At 36.7% G+C, this 17,025-nt stretch overlaps 1 protein-coding gene across 10 annotated transcripts in view; it reads right to left on the reverse strand.

Moving 5' to 3' along the window:
• The window catches only part of PKP4 (plakophilin 4), a 213,582-nt gene that overhangs the window by 138,079 nt on the left and 58,478 nt on the right, over window positions 1-17,025 (reverse strand). For 6 of the 10 annotated variants that reach the window (XM_087819836.1, XM_016209836.2, XM_016209098.2 and 3 more), the window contains exon 2: window positions 5,662-5,798. In XM_087819836.1, the coding sequence (XP_087675962.1) occupies window positions 5,662-5,793 (132 nt within the window). In that variant the 5' untranslated portion in view covers window positions 5,794-5,798. Of the gene's footprint in view, window positions 1-5,448; window positions 5,465-5,661; window positions 5,866-17,025 lie in introns of those variants that run through there. The other 4 variants (XM_016208356.2, XM_087819839.1, XM_087819837.1 and 1 more) reach the window with 4 other exon arrangements.

Here is a 17,025-nt window from a genome sequence, read left to right on the forward strand (position 1 = left end):
TCAGAGGAATAAGGAAAATAATTGTACTGGAATTTGTTCAGCTCTGGGCATTCTGCCATACAGGAAGGGTGTGTAATTACTGAGGCTAACATATCCATGTAAAAATGAAGTAATATCAATAGGGCACAGTTGGGCTCCAAATTTCCTTATTTTATCTTAAAAAATTAAGGATCTCTAATGACTCGAATTTCACTCTTTGAAATTTAAATATCACTGAAGTTAATACTGAAGGTAGAATTGTAATTTTCACAAAAGTTAGGAAATATTATCCTGAAAGGTAATGTTGTCTGAGAGCATTGTGAGGGAAGAACACTGAAATTTTCACTCATCAGAGATAACAAAAGAATTACACGGAGCATCTAATTTAGGACTTCACCAGATTAAGAGAAGTACAGGTAAAATTATGTTTTACCAAATCTACTCCTTGCTTACCATTTCATACTCTCTAGAATGGCCTCAACCTTAAATCTGGATTCCAAACTTCTTAAATCACAAACCAAAATTAAGGTCTGTGGTCTGTGGGAGAACAACAGAATGGGCGTTAGGTGCCTGAGTGTGGCCAAGTTCAAACAGAAACCTCAACTATTCAAGCACCTTCAGGACAAAAGATAGGAGTACAATACATAGTACACATTTGATTTTACAGAACATAAACTTACACACACTATGGACTATGAATTATACTAGTTAACCCCATCCATGATTGGCCATGTGGTCTTTTAAAGAGTGTTTTACTCTCCCAATAGATACTAATAGCCTGCATATGGCCCTTGGCTCACTGCTTCCTCCGTGTCTGTGAAGTCAGCATGCTGACACAACTGACTAAGCTGCAGGGGGTGGCAGCAAAGTTCTGGATGAGCAGCCGGGGTCTTATCAAATTTCAATTCCTCTGCATCCCAAGGTGTACTGTCCATTTCAAGGCCAAATCTAGCATTTTAGCCTAGGGTTTCATGAGGAGGAAGGGAGCTCTGAAGGCATCACATTTGGCCACATTTCTTTATCTTATTAGTATAAGATGTAGGCAAGGTACTAAACCATGCTTACATTTCCCGGATATTTGAAAACTATCAGGATACCAAAAAAAAAAAAAATTCCTTGCTTCCAACATCTGTATTCATCTTGGACTCCTGGATCCTTATTAGGAGTTGAGCTGAACAGTAGAACCTGCCAAATGATGATCCTGATTACAGCCAACTGGTAGCTAGAAGTTCAACGGACATTTCCTGTACTTTCAGACTCAAGTCTAAGGACCACATTACTTTATTACTTCGTTGACTTTTTATTTCTCTCAATGCATGATCCTTAACTGAGAGACATTTCTTTAGTGGTTATCTATATCACCTGGTACAGAGGATGCTGGTAGGTATTCTTTGGCCTCACCAATATAATCACATCCTTCTAATCCCTATGCTTAATTTTCAGCTAAGTTACACAGATGGGGATGAAATTTCCAACCTTATGTCATTACTTGATCATCACTATGAAATAAAATTTTAGTTTGCTTCATGCTGAGATTGGATTTAATTCCTAGATCAGTATGGATAAATGCAATTCACATTGTCTTAGAGACAAGAATGTACAGCTGGATAATCAGCTTTCTAGGTGCTGTCTGAGATTCTCTTGCTTAGTAATGTTTCTATGAATATGGCCACAGGTCCCATTATCTTCAGTATTATTCATCCATTTCCTTCTTGAACAATCATTTACTGTAGGCATAATATATTAAAGGGGCTGAGGGAGAAACAGGTGGTAACGTGTGAAACAATGTATAAAACACGGCTCTGTCCTCAGGTAGCTGATTCTATAATCCAAAGAGGCATGCAGTAAGAGTCACAGCAGGGGTATAAAGTGCTAAAGGAGGTCAGGAGGGAGATTTTGCTGCAGGCTGGGTGAACATGGCTTTGGGAAAGAGGTAGCACTTGAAAAGAAGTAGGCTCCTTCTTTTACCTGTCAAAGAGCAAGGACTTTAAAAAATAATTGCTCAAGTATGCACCTACGTGACTGACATAAATATGAAAGGTTATCACATTACAAAAGAGAGGGAATGTGAATATCAGCATTTTGTCAAGGAACGGGAACAGCTACTGGCTTCCAGATCCTAGAAAAAGTGTCACCTGTACAGGAAGATTTAATTGTTTTTATGACACCCTAAAACCAATTTCAGATAGTAACAGATTAATGATTTGTTAATAAGAGTGCTCTGGTTGCCTGCCATTTCCTTCCCAACTACTTTCCAGAAATTGCCCAGGGGGAGTATGTACGAGCTATTTTAGTGGCTTGAACTGTGCTTTATTCAAGAAGAACCCACACCTTTCCTCTCAAAATTCAGGTGTCTATTAAAAGATATCACTTCCCAATTGTTTAACCAAGTGCCTTGATGTTACGTTATGTTTGGGATTTCACAAAATCAGCATGTTAAAAAAACTATTTTCACATGCTCTATTTCTTATAATACATACCTAAAATTGTTCTGATCTGTAAAACCAACACGGTAAAGTTTTGAAAGTTTAATTCCATGCAGAAGTACAATATTATCACAGCAGAAATATGGCTCATTATTCAGAATGTTTTCTTGTCTTCAGATCAATGTTCAAAAGAAGGCTCACTGAACCCCTATATATACTTAAAAACAGAACCATCAGCTCTTCCTAAGAGCTTTTTCTTCTTATGTAGAAGTGACGATGACAATAGTAATATTAGTCCTTACTATGAACACTAAGTGCCAGACACTGTTGTAAGCATTTTACATAGGTTAATTTAATGTCCTCAATAACTATTATTATCCCCATTTTACAGAAGAAAAGCTGAGGCACAGAGAGGTTAAGAAATCTTCCCAAGATCACACAGTAAGTAGTGGAGCCACGATGGGAACCCAGACTATCCACCCAGTTGCACTGAAGGGGGTCTCTTCATTTTGTACCCTAATGAAACATCCTTCCTGAGATACAGCAGCCACCAAACAAGGTCTGTTCTTTGAAATCAGTAGGGCTGATACCATCAACACATCTATGAGCACTGCATAGTAGTGTGGCATATTTTTAAATAATTATGCATCCCATCCAAGAATATGGTTCTATCAATACAAAACATGATCAAGGACATAATCTAATATTAACTATTCCATTTGAGTCTAACGCGGCTAAGAATGTCACATTCTGACTAATATTTTAAATAAAATATATAAGATGAATAGTAATTAGCTTTCTTATTCCTATCTGACTTTTCTGAGCTCTGTGTCATTGCGCAGATGATAGGAAATGACATATTTAGGAAAGTCTTAAGAAATTTTTATGCCAACTATAGAGAAATTAAGAGTATCTTGCCTGGTGCCACAAAAATCATATGGGAGCTAAAGTTAGCTATTTAAAGTCAGGCGAGTATCTTGGAACAAGGGATAGAAACAGTATCTTGGATTGAATGATTGAAATACTGACTGAGCACTGACAAGCAACTTTAAAAGAAATAAACAATGAAAACTGTAAATGTATATTAATAAACTCAAATTAAACAGGAATAGAGGCAAAGAGTAGAATATATCCTCTTACTAATAAAATACTATGGGGGATATAAGATAATTCTTCTAATAAATAACAAATATCTGTGTGTGATTTTTGGCTACCTTAAGAAACTGGAATCCTTCTTGCTATCTCCCAGACAATATCCATTCAAAACACTATTTATTGCCAAAAGATAAAATTTTGAAGTCATCTGAAGCCATCAAGAAATTCCAGTACCAAACCTATCATGATAGGTTTCCAATTGTCCTCAACATGCAGGGTATCTGGTCTCAAGATACAAACACAAAGTTCCTGTTGCTATGTTTACTGAAAACAGTTTCTAGTTATAAGTCAGTTCTGGGCCTTTTGATAAATTTAATGTCATGTTTCACAAGAACGGAGTATACTTTAAGAGCCCCAAATAAATCAGAGCCTTTTCATTTTATGGCTCCTTGGGTCAAATCTTGACAACCATGAAGTACTATAAAAAAATACTCCTTTTTTCCTCCCTAAAGGTGAGAGAAGCTTAGATAATCTATGGTTTGGTGGAAAATAACTACAATTTTCTTGTCTTCACAAATTCTTACATTGTGGGATGTTTAAAAACTAATTTCAGAGAGGAATGGAAAATATTTTGACATCTTGATATTAGAATAAACTGTGAAATCATTTTTTTGTAAACACAGCTCTAATGTCAGACATGTCATAGTTCTGGAGTGCCTTCCATAACACATACCTGTTTTACAGCAAACAGTAAAATAATGGGGTATTAAATATTCCTTTACTTATTTGTCATTACTGACCATCTGAACTGCTGATATTGATTTTTAAAAGAATATTCCAGCAAATATACATCTATGTTTATAACTCGTGAGAAAAAATGACCCTGGGGTTTAATCATAAGATTTTAAAGCTTTTAATTAGCCCGGCCAGGCGTGGCTCAGCGGATGAGCGTCGACCAAGGATCCAGGCGATTGGGGTTCGATTCCCGGTCAGGGCACATGCCCGGGTTGCGGGCTCAATCCCCCGTCGGGGGCGTGCAGGAGGCAGCCGATCAATGACTCTCTCATCATTGATGTTTTTATCTCTCTCTATCCCTCTCCTTTCCTCTCTATGAAATCAATAAAGTATATTTAAAATAAATAAATAAAGTTTTTAATTGGATTATATCCAACACAATAACCCTCACAGAGGGCATATATTTTTGTTTGGTTTGGTTTGTTTTGAAAGGAGGGACAGAAATCTATCTCTGTGGCTTTAAATTTACATTCACCTTTCCCTGGCTGGTGTGGCTCAGTGGTTGGAGCGTTGGCCTGCAGACTGAAGGGTCTCGGGTTCGATTCTCGGTCAAGGGCATGTGCCTTGGATGTAGGCTCAATCCCCACACTAATAAGGGCATGTGTGGGAGGCAACCAATCCTTATGCCTCTCTCACATCAATGTTTCTCTCTGTCTTCCCCTCTCCTACTCTCTAAAAAATAAAATAAAAAATGAAATACAAAATTTACATTCACCTTACTAAACTTTTAAAGCTTAAGAAATTAAATTTAGGAATTCCAATCTCTAAGCACAACAAGTAAGTTCTAATTTAGAAGGCTACTTGGGTTTGAAGGATAAATAGTATTGAGGGTCTTAAGAAAATCAACATAAGCATGACATTGAAGCAAACTGGCACAGTTTGACAAGTATTAGAACACTAGCTCACAAAATGAATATACTTTGATTCAGACAAACACAACAAATATAGCCTTTATCCAAAAATCACAGAGACAACCCTAGATAATACCCATGTTAAATGTTCAACACATCTAAGGATATTACAGGCCTCAGGTTGCCATTGTCCTCACAGAAAAGTCAGCAATGTGAACTACACTGGACGAAGCTTGGCACGCATGCACACACTCTGCAATGGTGGGGAGACAGACACCGATCATCATCAATATTGTCCTTACTTGCAGACGCACAAGTATCCTGCATGTTCCGATTCTGACTGGCACCTGGAGCAGCTCTACATGCCAGTCATCCCAATGTACTCAGGGATGTAAACACCTTATAATTAGAAAACGTGAAGGTGTCAAGGACGTTAGACAAATTTAAAACACATCCAAAGATTAATTTTTAAAGGCATTGAAGAAATAATTGCAAACTCCAATAAGAGGATGTACCTGCTCCTTCACAGAAGCTAGAATAGTGGTGGCTGTGGTCTCGGGTTCCATGCCTGGGCCAGTGGAGGCAGCTTCCTGGCGGATCTGTGGTTGCCCCTCCTCCACCAGTGAGGCCTGCTCAGGAGCTGGCATTCCTCCTGCAATCAAGCAGGCAAAGGGTTAACACTTTCTCAAAGGCTCCTCTGCAGGAACAGGCAGGGGCTGAGGATTTGCAGATGGTTCTTAGGAACTACCACAGACTTCTACATACAATGATCACAACTCCCTACAGCTATTTGACTTTTAGAAGGCAACATTTAGGGCCAAAAGTATAGCTATTACTACCAAATACTAAAAAATAAAGTTAAAAGTAATGATAATAAATACTAAGAAAATATTTAAACATCATAGTCAGAAAAATGACATGAAAAGGGCTGGGGAGGAGGGCTCTTAAATTAGAAATATATTAAGAATAATAAAGTTGCTAGAAGCTTGTTAAATTGATGAATCTTATAATCAGGTAACCAATAAGTAAGTATAATTATCTTATCCTGAAACAAATAATAATAAATGCTCTAACTGCTATACGGGCCAGCTTTCAGATAAGTATACACACATTAAGACATCTACAAATGTGCAAATGCTGTATTGATCACAGAAGAGGCTTATGCAATAGGAAAAAAGGTTATAAAACTTAAGGAAGACCTGAAAATAAACCAAAGTCTGCTGTATTTAAAAGAAATGCAAGGCATTATAACTAATAACAAGGATATCTTTGGTAGAGTATTATGGCTAGTTTGGTTTCCTTATAAGAATCTGATTATGCAAAGGTGACAATGGCATGGGGATGGTGTTGACAAGAGAAGCCATTTTTCAGGCCCACAGCTCACGACAGCAGAATGGGTTCCTGGCAGAAGATGAAGTGCCTCTCCTAGGACAACACATACAGAGAGTGATGTGCTTGCCAGACACTTTCTGCCCTGATACAGACTTTTTACAAGTCTGAGAAAATTAGGAAGAGATACCCACCTAAAATATTGTAAATATTTAAATAATTTGTTTACATGTCAGTCTCTCTGACCATCGTCTTGAGAGCACAGTCTTTCTATCACATCATGAAACTAGCCTGGAATACATAATAGGTGCTCAGTTAATGTTTGCTGAATAAATGTGAATATGAATGAAGGACGACCATCTTTCCCATGTCTCATTCCAGGCATCAGGCAAATCTAAGTGCTATGATGCTCATGAGTCCTCATTTGTTCATTGTATACTCATATATAGATATCTGAGACCATAAATATTGTTCTTGACATTCTGCATAGTTTTCTACTAAAAATTACTCTACTGTTGAATTTCAATTTTGCATCAACCTCTATAATGTTCAATTCTGTAGTACAATCTGGGGATTTTTCCCCCCATTTCCTCAAATTTCAATATCAGCCTGCCATTTTTTCCCCAAATCATAATCTGTATTTAAAAAAGGGAAAAGGTGCATAGCACTTGAGCCCCAACTTCCCTCTCAGTCTCCTGACTTCCACATCAGTGGACTTGGTTCTAGGCTCCAGGTTTCTGTGAGTAGTTGCTTTACTCTTATCATATTAATAGGCAGAAACAGGTAAGGGCGCTGATGAGTTTCTGCATTTCCCCTTCGTGAAGACTCCTCAAACCTGATCTAGCAGGTGAATTCTCCATCTCCCATTTCCAGGAGCCCAAGGCTTAAGGGGAAACAAAGCTGCAAGGACAGCTTCCTCAAGTATGAGTAGGAGGAGAAGCTTCGGACTTGAAGTAAATGGGATTGGGATCAAAACCTAAGTGACTGTGGACAAGCGACCACTTTACTAAGCCCCACTTTCCTCACTTATTAAAAAAAAAAAAATGGCTAATTCTTTATACAACACAATGGAATGATTTTATTGCAATCTACTTTTTAGTATGTAAAACACACGTTAAATATCATGAACTGAATAAAAGAAACCATTTCTGCATTTACTGAGTACTCATTAAAGACAAAATATGAGGCCTACAAAGAAAAAAATAGCCACACATAAAGATTCCAGGTTAGTCTCTAAGACAGTTAAAGATATAAAAGTATTCTATGCCACTGAAAAATTACACACCTTAAAATAAGCAGATGGTTGCAAAGAACAAAAACGTTACTATGCAACAGTAAAACAAATAATGCCAAGAATCAAAAAATTTTAAATGTCAAGAGTATAATATCATGAAATAACCAATATGTTAGAAAAGGAGAAGCAAAAATTCAGTGAACAAAGAGAATTTGGAAATGGAGGTATAGATATGTCACTGGGGAAGTACTTATTAATTCTTTACCAAAAAGAGGAGGAGCCTTACTGTTTAAAGATACAAAATTCTATTACTATATCTATATTCCATCACTCTGAGTGTACCACACTTAATTTCACAATACTTATCATGATAACTTTGTCCAGAATTGATGAAATTAGATGAGCAATTTCTGAGTACTGCTCTGACCATGTGCTTGGAGGGGCCATAAGGGGACACAGGCATCAGGCAGGGTCACTGACTACTAGTGACTCATCATCTAGGTGAGTCAGATCAAGCCAAAGTAGAGCAAGATGCAAGAGATGGAATAATAGCACTTAAGTTGATGGACAGAGGCTGCAAAGAGTTTATACATTAGTAAAAGAAACTACTACTCAGCAGCAGAGAAATTTTCACAGGCAGGGATGATGTTTTCATTTTCTGGTTCCTCAAAGACTAGGAGACATTATAGGTAATCGTTAACACCATGAGACGAAGAATGGTGATCACAGTACCCATGCATAACTGAGGGCGAGACAATTCCCTATCCCTCATCTCTGGAACAGCCCCAAAATACCACAACCTATACTCGGCAGAAGAGGGATACCACAATAATGACAAGTTATAAATCTATTAAGGTTGTCTGTCCATTTTCCTGTAGTCCTCATAACAATTTAAAGAGTTGCAGGACTCAAGCAAAGACTAGAGTCACAGGATGATATTATAACTTCTTCCCACTAGCAAAGAAAAAAAGCAATGAGTACTTATGTAGCAAAGAGACTATGAGAAATTAGGCCTCGTGCTCTCTCAGTGACCTCAACTTGCCTGACTTGAATGATCACATTCTAGGGACCTGAGAAAACTAGCAAATAAGCGGCTGGACCATTTGGGGGCTCTCTGGAGAATCACAGAGATTGGAAGAGGTACCAGAAAACTGGAAGCAGGAAAATGCCATTTCTGTTTTTGGAAAGCAGAAAGCAGACTCTGTTCGTGTTACAAACTAGGGAGCTAGACATAGATCTTAGGTGAGATTCTTAAAGGAATTTTATCCAAGAGACAATCTGTGAGAACTAAAAAGAGGCACACCAAAGAAAAGTCACGTTATGCTGGTCTAATTTCTGTCTTTGGCAGTGAAATCACGGAAATGCAGTGTGGCTAGACTCCAGGGAGGCATGCCTCATGTTAGAAAGCCCCCTTGACATTATAAGCAGCACAAAAATGGGGCTGGCACAGGGCAACTGCTGACTCCCGATCTGTAAATAGCTGAATGAAACATCACCTTATAGATATTTCTAATGTAATGCCAGGGAGGACTAATATTGACCAAATCCTAACCAAAAACTACAGCCATAATGTAATAACAACGCAGAGGCCTGCCCAAAATCTTCAATAAGATTAACAATACTGAATTTACCAGATGATAAAATTAAAATATAAATAACATTGCTAAACTGCAGTAATGAGCCGCCTCTGTAAGATAAAACAGGAATAAATGTTCGCTCAGCAGGACATTAGAGGAAAGATTTAGATACTTTAGGTTCAAGAGAGAATAAGTGAACCATGAATGAGACAAGGCTACCCCACAGCCAAGATGACCTTATGCTGTACTGACATTAGTATTTAAGATAATAGAAAGAGGGGGACAAATGAGTATATGCCTCTCCTTCAGGTTCCTTGGGACATACCCACTTTCAGTTATGGGTGGCATATTAACAGGAATGGACACAAGTATATCCATTCAAGAAAGAATGAGTAGGACAGTGAAGGGATTCAGTCATTATTTCCAGACACAGGAATGGAGATGAAATGAATGACAGATCCTGTTCCTTATGAGCTCAAGCCTTGGCAGGGGACACACAAAAAAGAGTTAATAGAACAAAAAGAGAAATTTTTACTTTAAAAAAAAAAAAAAAAAAGGACTATGCAGACAAGAAGATATCTAACAAAACTCTAAAGTATTACCCATGCACAAACAAGGTTAGACTTTTTAGGTTATGATCCTCAGAGCTGGACCAAAACAGTAATAGTTCGGAACAAACTTGTATTAGCCTATATTACTCTCTTTATACACTAAATCAAATTTCGCTAATGATTATATTACTTTTAATCCAAATTAAAGTCTGAAGCCACAAGGGCAAGCTTAGGAAAGTATTTCCTTTTGGAGCAAACACTCAAATGTCCAAAATTTTACAAACTGATTTTTTAAAGGTGCTATAGTCCCCATCATGAGAGGTGGGTAATCACAGCTCAGACGATCTAGTAACAGGAATGGTATAGAAGGGATCCTGCACTGGGTATGAAGGAATAGGAAGCTTTGAGTTCTCCGAATCTTGAGGCTAAGACTAAGATAAGACGTCTACATTCTGAATTAATGGGAATGTTACTCAGCAGTTTTCAGAACAGGTGTCTATCATATCACACCCCTCTGTAAAAAGGCAACTGAAGGCCAGGAAGCTTGGTGCTGTGTCTGTCTGTCTGTTTGGTTGTACAAAGGAAGCTCAGAGATGAGTTTGTGACCAACTCATTTTCCCCCAGTAATTACAGATTAAACTTCCTCTTTGACCAGGTCTCATTTTATCATTCAGTTGAACTGCATTCTTTTGAGCCTTATAAAAACACTTTTTGTAAGGCTAAGTGTTTTATATAATACATGGCTATTGATGTAGTATACAGGTATATTGATAAAGTATATGGGTACAACCTATGACTCAATATCTATAATCCCTTTTACAACAGATGATACTAATCCACAAAAATCATCTCTGGGCTAAATCTCTCTGGGCTAAAGATCAACTAGATACTGAATTTTCCTCTATTTACTCATTTCTACTCTCCTTACTGGTAACTTTTGGTCAAAGTATACTATGTATACTTTGTTTCCAGCAAAATAAATTGGGTTCCACATGTTTCTTCTCTCTTTTGCACTAGTAATCTGGAATATAACACACATCTCATCACTTCATTTTGAACACTGAGAAAATGTTATGATGGTTAATGACTATTTCAATATTGATAATATAATAATGCCTAAGAACAAATTAAGAAAAATAATAAAAGACAGAAAATAAGCATGAATACTTTAATTTGAGTCAAAGTAAGATATTAGTAATATAGAGTAATGAAAGTGTGTTATGGGTGGGGAGTAAAAATGTAATGCTTTAAGAATGTGTCAAACTTAAGTGACCATCAACTTAAAATAACTGCTATATACACAGGTTGTTATATATGAATCTCAAGGTAACCACAAACCAAAAGCCTATAATAGATACACAAAAAAAATTAAGAGAAAGGTCTGCAAACATAACACTAAATAAAGTCAACAAATCACGAGAAGAGAGCAAGAGAAAAAAAGAACAGAGACCTACCAAAACCAGAAAATAATCAACAAAAGAGTAATAAGCATATACTTATCAATAATTACTTTAAATATAAGTGGACTAAATGTTCCAATCAAAAGACAAAGAGTGGCCTAGTCAGCATGGCTCAGCAGCTGAGCATTGATCTATGATCCATGAGATTGCAGTTTGATTCCCAGTCAGCGCACATGCCTGGGTTTTGGGCTCAATCCCCAGTAGGGGGCATGCAGGAGGCAGCCGATCAATGACTCTCTCATCACTGATGTTTCTATCTCTCTCTCCCTCTCCTTTCCTCTCTCTGAAATCAATAAAGACATATTAAAAAAAAAAAAAGAGTGGCTGAATAAAAAACACACACAAGATCTATACATACCTTGCCTACAAGAAATTCACTTCAGATTTAAAGACACACAGACTAAATTTGAAGGGATGAAAAAAGATACATTATTTCGTGCAAATGGAAACAAATAAAAAGCTGGAGTATGACTGGCTGGTGTGGCTCAGTGGATTGAGTTTTGTCTCGTGCACCAAGAGGTCACTGTTTCAATTCCTGGTCAGGGCATATGCCTGGCTTATGGGCTTGATCCCCAGTAGCAGGAGGCAGCCAATCAATGTTTCTCTATCATCAACATTTCTATCTCTCTCCCTCTCCCTTCCTCTCTAAAATGTCAATAAAGACATATTTTAAAAGAAAAGGTAATATTAAAAAAAAAAAAAGCTGGGGTAGCAATACTTGTATCAAAGGCTATAATAAGAGACAAAAAAGGGAATTTCACAATAATAAAGAAATCAATACAGCAAGAAGAAATAATACTCGTAAACATCTATGTACCCAACACATAAATACATAAAGCAAATATTAAACAGATATAAAGAAAGAGACTGGCATTGTAACAATAAGAGTAAGGAACTTTAGCACCCCATTAACAATGATGAATAGATCATCCAGATAGAAAGTCAACAAGGAAACACTGGCCTTAAATGACACATTAGACCAGATGGATAGAACATTCCATCCAAAAATAGCAGAATACACATTAGTTTCAGGTGCACATGGAACAGTCTCCAGCATACATCATATGTTATGCCACAAAACAAGTCTCAATAAACTTAAGAAGAATGACATAATAATAGGCATACCGGGAGAAGAGAGGGAGAAGGCAACTGAGAGCCTATTCAAATAGCGGATGAGAACTTCCCAAACCTATAGAAAGAGCTAGATTCTCAATTCAAGAAACAAACAGAACACCCAATTACCTCAATCCAAAGAGGCCTTCTCCAAGGAACGCTGTATTAAAACTGTTAAAAAAAATTGATGACAAAGAAAGAATTCTCAAGGCAGCCAGGAAAAAGAAAAAAGTAACCTATAAGGGAAAGCCCACTAGGTTATCATTGGACTTCTCAGCAGAAACTCTACAAGCTAGAAGAGAGTAGAACCAAATATTCACACTACTGAAAGACAGAAATTACCAGCCAAGAATAACATATCCAGCAAAGTTATATTTTAGATATGAAGGAGAAATAAAGATTTTTCCAGACAAATAGAAACTGAGGGAATTTATTACCAGATGACCTCCACTGCAGGAAATGTATCATTTTCAAAAATTAAAATTAAAAAATGATCAAATTGAGTCTACATTTGATATAATACAGAAAAACAGAGAATACTTAAAGAATTAGAAATAATATTTACATAATGTCACCCCAATAAATTTAATAAAAAATGAAACAAAACAAAAACAACAAAATGGGTATAGAGGGAACACACCTCAACATAATAAAGGCCATATATGACAAACCCACAGCAAACATCATACTCAATAGTGAAAAACTGAAAACTTTCCTCTAAGGTCAGAATCAAGACAAGGATGCCCACTCTCACCACTCTTGTTCAACACAGTATTGGAAGTCCTAGCCACATCAGTCAGATAAGAAAAAGAAAAGGCATCTAAACTGGAAAAAGTAAAACTGTCACTATCTGCAGATGACATGACACTATATGTAGTAAACCTTAAAGATTCCACCAAAAAACTATTAGAAATAATAAATGAATTAAGTAGAGTTGTAGAATACAAAATTAATATATAGAAATATGTTGTGTTTCTTCTATACAGCAATTAAGAAACTATCAGAAAGAGAAATTAAGAAAGACAATACTATCATTTCACTTACATGTAGAATCTAAAAAACAAAACAGAAACAGACTCACAGACACAGAGATCAAACTGATGGGGGTTGGGGAGGGCGTGTAGTGGAAGGATGGGTGAAAAGGTGAAGGGGACTGCTTAAGAGAGAGACACTTCCAGTTATAAAATAAATAAGTCACAGTGATGTAAAGTACAGCACAGGGAATATGGTCAATAATACCGAAATAAGTTTGAATGATGAGAGATGGTTACTAGCATTATCTTGGTGATCGCTTGGTAAGGTACGTGAATGTAGAATCATGCTGTACACCTGAAACTAATATAACATTGTATGTCACCTATACTTTAAAAAAAGTTTGCTAAGTAAGCATTAGATGAAGAAAACATTACAACAGTAAAAGCAGAAAAAAATTACTGAGTACTTTGTGTAGGAAAGATAAGTTTCTTCACTTAAAATAAAACTGGAACAAATGTCACAGATGAATGAAGTACTAGGAAATAAGAAATGTGCCTCAAAAGTTAAACACCTTCAGAACCATATGGAACCTATTCTAAATTCTTAAAGAAGTACTAGATAAACTTCTCACAGTTATACTTTTAAAATATCTGGGAAATAAGTAGCATTACCAAAATCTGCAACTGTTTAGGAAGTTTAGATATAGTTACATACTAATCTTTTAATCAGGCAGTTCATCCAAAGAATTAAAATTTCTTGGAAAGAATTTGTTCAGAAGGGAGCTATATGCCAAAAAGAATATGATTCTAGAGAATAAATTATGTATGGCAGTTAAGTAATTTGGCTTATGGATTTATTTGTTTTTCTAATCAAAAGATCATGCAAGATAGCCCAATATAAAAATAAAAAAACAGTGGGAATAAGCTTTCTAAGAAAAGAGGAAATCTAGATCCTAATAAATGAGGTGCTTAACCTCATTAGTAATTAGAAAACTGCAAATTCATACCACATTGAGATATTAATATATAACCACTGGAATGACGAAATGCTTATCAGTTGAACTACTTCTGGTTATAAAACTACAAAAATACAATTTTATGACTCACAAATGCTTTGACAGAATTCATTTCAATAAGAGGTTTACATTACAAAATAGAATGCTCTTAACCCCATATACCATTCAATTAAAATTTCTGAAAATAAACCCGTTAATATATAACATCAGGGTCAGCATTGCTCACACCTGGAGGAAGCAGTTCTCATTGTATTCTACTCGAATGGTGCCCCCTGGAGTTATGCCAAGTGTTGATATGGCCTCTATAACAACAGGTACATACTGAAAAAGTGTTAATAAAAAGTGAAAGTTCTATGCTGGATAAATACAGATTTCACTTTAATATTTTCAACCTTTCCAAAAAAAAGGTTCTTTCTTATGGCCAGCAAAGAAGGAAAAATGGAAGTCTCTTTTTGGAGAGTACTGCAGGTTCACTTTTTTCCTTAGAATTTGGGGTCCTTTGTAGCATATAAATGAGGGGAAAGGAGGGGAAGCCTGGAATGTTGAAGAATATAAAAAAGATCGGATGGAGATAATAGCATAAGAATGTAGTTAAAACTCTGAGGGAGGATAACCAGATCAAGAAACAATTTGCAATGCCATAAAATAACAGAAAGGCATTTTCTCTTTTTCAGGACAAGAAAATTAGTCTAGAAATTTAAAAACTGCTGTCAGCGCACTAAAAAGACAGAAAAATGGCTGCAGACCTACGACAAAATAGCCCAAGAAAACAACACAGAAGAGAAAAGGGCCTGCCTTAAAGGTTGGAGCAGTTGATGAGAGAGCTGCTCAATCAGTGAATACTAGACTCTAGGCTCTTAGGGCTAGGTCAAGATCAGATGATCAGGGGTAAAAAGGCAGTGCAGCCTGGTGGTCAGCCCCTGTCCTGCACATGCTGAAACAGTTGCCACAGGCAAAGAAGGGGTGATCCAGAGAGAACAGGGCCTCAGCCAGTGACTGATGTCCAAAAGAGACCAAATTCCCTAAATAGAGTAGGTAGAGCTAATATCCCTTGCGTTTAAATTAAAACCAGAATGAATAAAAGAGAGATACCCAGAGACCTTGAAAAAAAAAGTTATAGGATAAAAACAAAACTCTCAATCAATGGAATAATTTTTTTAAAGAGTATTTCATAAGAGTAATCTAAATAATTCTCTCAGAGACTTAAAAAAATAAAAAGTGATGAAAAAGATAAACCATTAGGAGACTATAGACTAGATCCAAGAGTTATGTTTATTTACTGAGAAAAAAGAACAAATACTAAAAGAAATAAGTGAAAATTCATGAGAGCTGAAAACTAATCATTTAAAAACGGCCAATAAGTGAAGAAAATGAATGAAACAATAAACTACATGTAGACCCAATCCACTGAAATTTCTTGGTCCAAGGATAAAGAAAAGATTATAATTGTTACCGTGGAGGAAAAACAAACTGCTTGCAAAGGAATGAGAATCAGTTTGGCATCAGGCCTCTTATCAACCACAGCAGATATAGCAATAGCTTCCAGTACTGACCAAAAATTATGATACAAACATGAAGTCAAAATAAAGGCATTTAGGACATACCACGTCTAAAAGTGTGTGGTTGCAACAATCTTTTATTTTTATTTTCTAAATATGTCTTTATTGATTTCAGAGAGAGGAAGGAAGAGGGAGATAGAGAGAGATAAAAACATCAATGATGAGAGGTCATGGATTGATTGGCTACCTCCTACTGGGGATCTAGCCCTTAACTCGGGCAAGTGCCCTGACCAGGAATTGAACCTTGATAGCCTGGATCATAGGTCGATTATCAACTGCTGAGCCATGCTGGCCAGGCTGCAACAATCTTTTAAAGGAAGTTCTGAAACTAAACAGCAAATATGATAGAGAAGGATTAGGGCACAAGAAACAGTGCTAAGGGATTAATTCAGGAAATTGAAGATTAAGTCTAAATTCCACATATCAACATGAGAGGAGGGAGGAGATAAAGAAAATAAGATTGTACTGATGTTCTTATTTAATTTAGTGGGAAGATACACATACAGAGTAACTCCAGGTCACTGTGCTTTTTTTCTGTCCTCTGTGGAAGAGGCAAAGCCCACTGCCCATCCCTTGAATGTGGGGCTGGCCTCCTGAACCTCACAGGATGTGGTATATGTGATCTTGTGCAATGTCTGAGGCTAAATCTTAAAAGGCCTTACAGTTTTGTCTTCTGGAACCTTGAGATCACTATGCTATGAAAGGGCTCAGGAATAAAAGATGCCATGGAGACAGAGGCCCAGGGATCCCAGCCACTCCAGTGAAGACCTCAAAACATGAAGACAGGCCATCTTAGAAAGGGACCTGATCAAATGCTGACTGAAGCCACCTGAGCAGCCAGGCAAGACCAGCAGAAGGACGCCCTTGCATCCTAGAATTGTGAGAAATCTAAAAATCACTGAGCCACCTAGGTTTAGGATGACTTGTTACAATATGAGTAAGTCATACTAATTAAGTGTCAAGACAGGCAATGAGGATAAAGGAAAAAATAACTTACATTACTTTTAAATACTGTTAAGATAAAGTATCAAATTGTACATGCTGAATTACCTTATAAAGATATAAT

This window comes from Miniopterus natalensis, chromosome 8 (genome assembly GCF_054644295.1).
Source record: "Miniopterus natalensis isolate mMinNat1 chromosome 8, mMinNat1.hap1, whole genome shotgun sequence".
In the NCBI taxonomy this organism is placed as follows: domain Eukaryota; kingdom Metazoa; phylum Chordata; class Mammalia; order Chiroptera; family Miniopteridae; genus Miniopterus; species Miniopterus natalensis.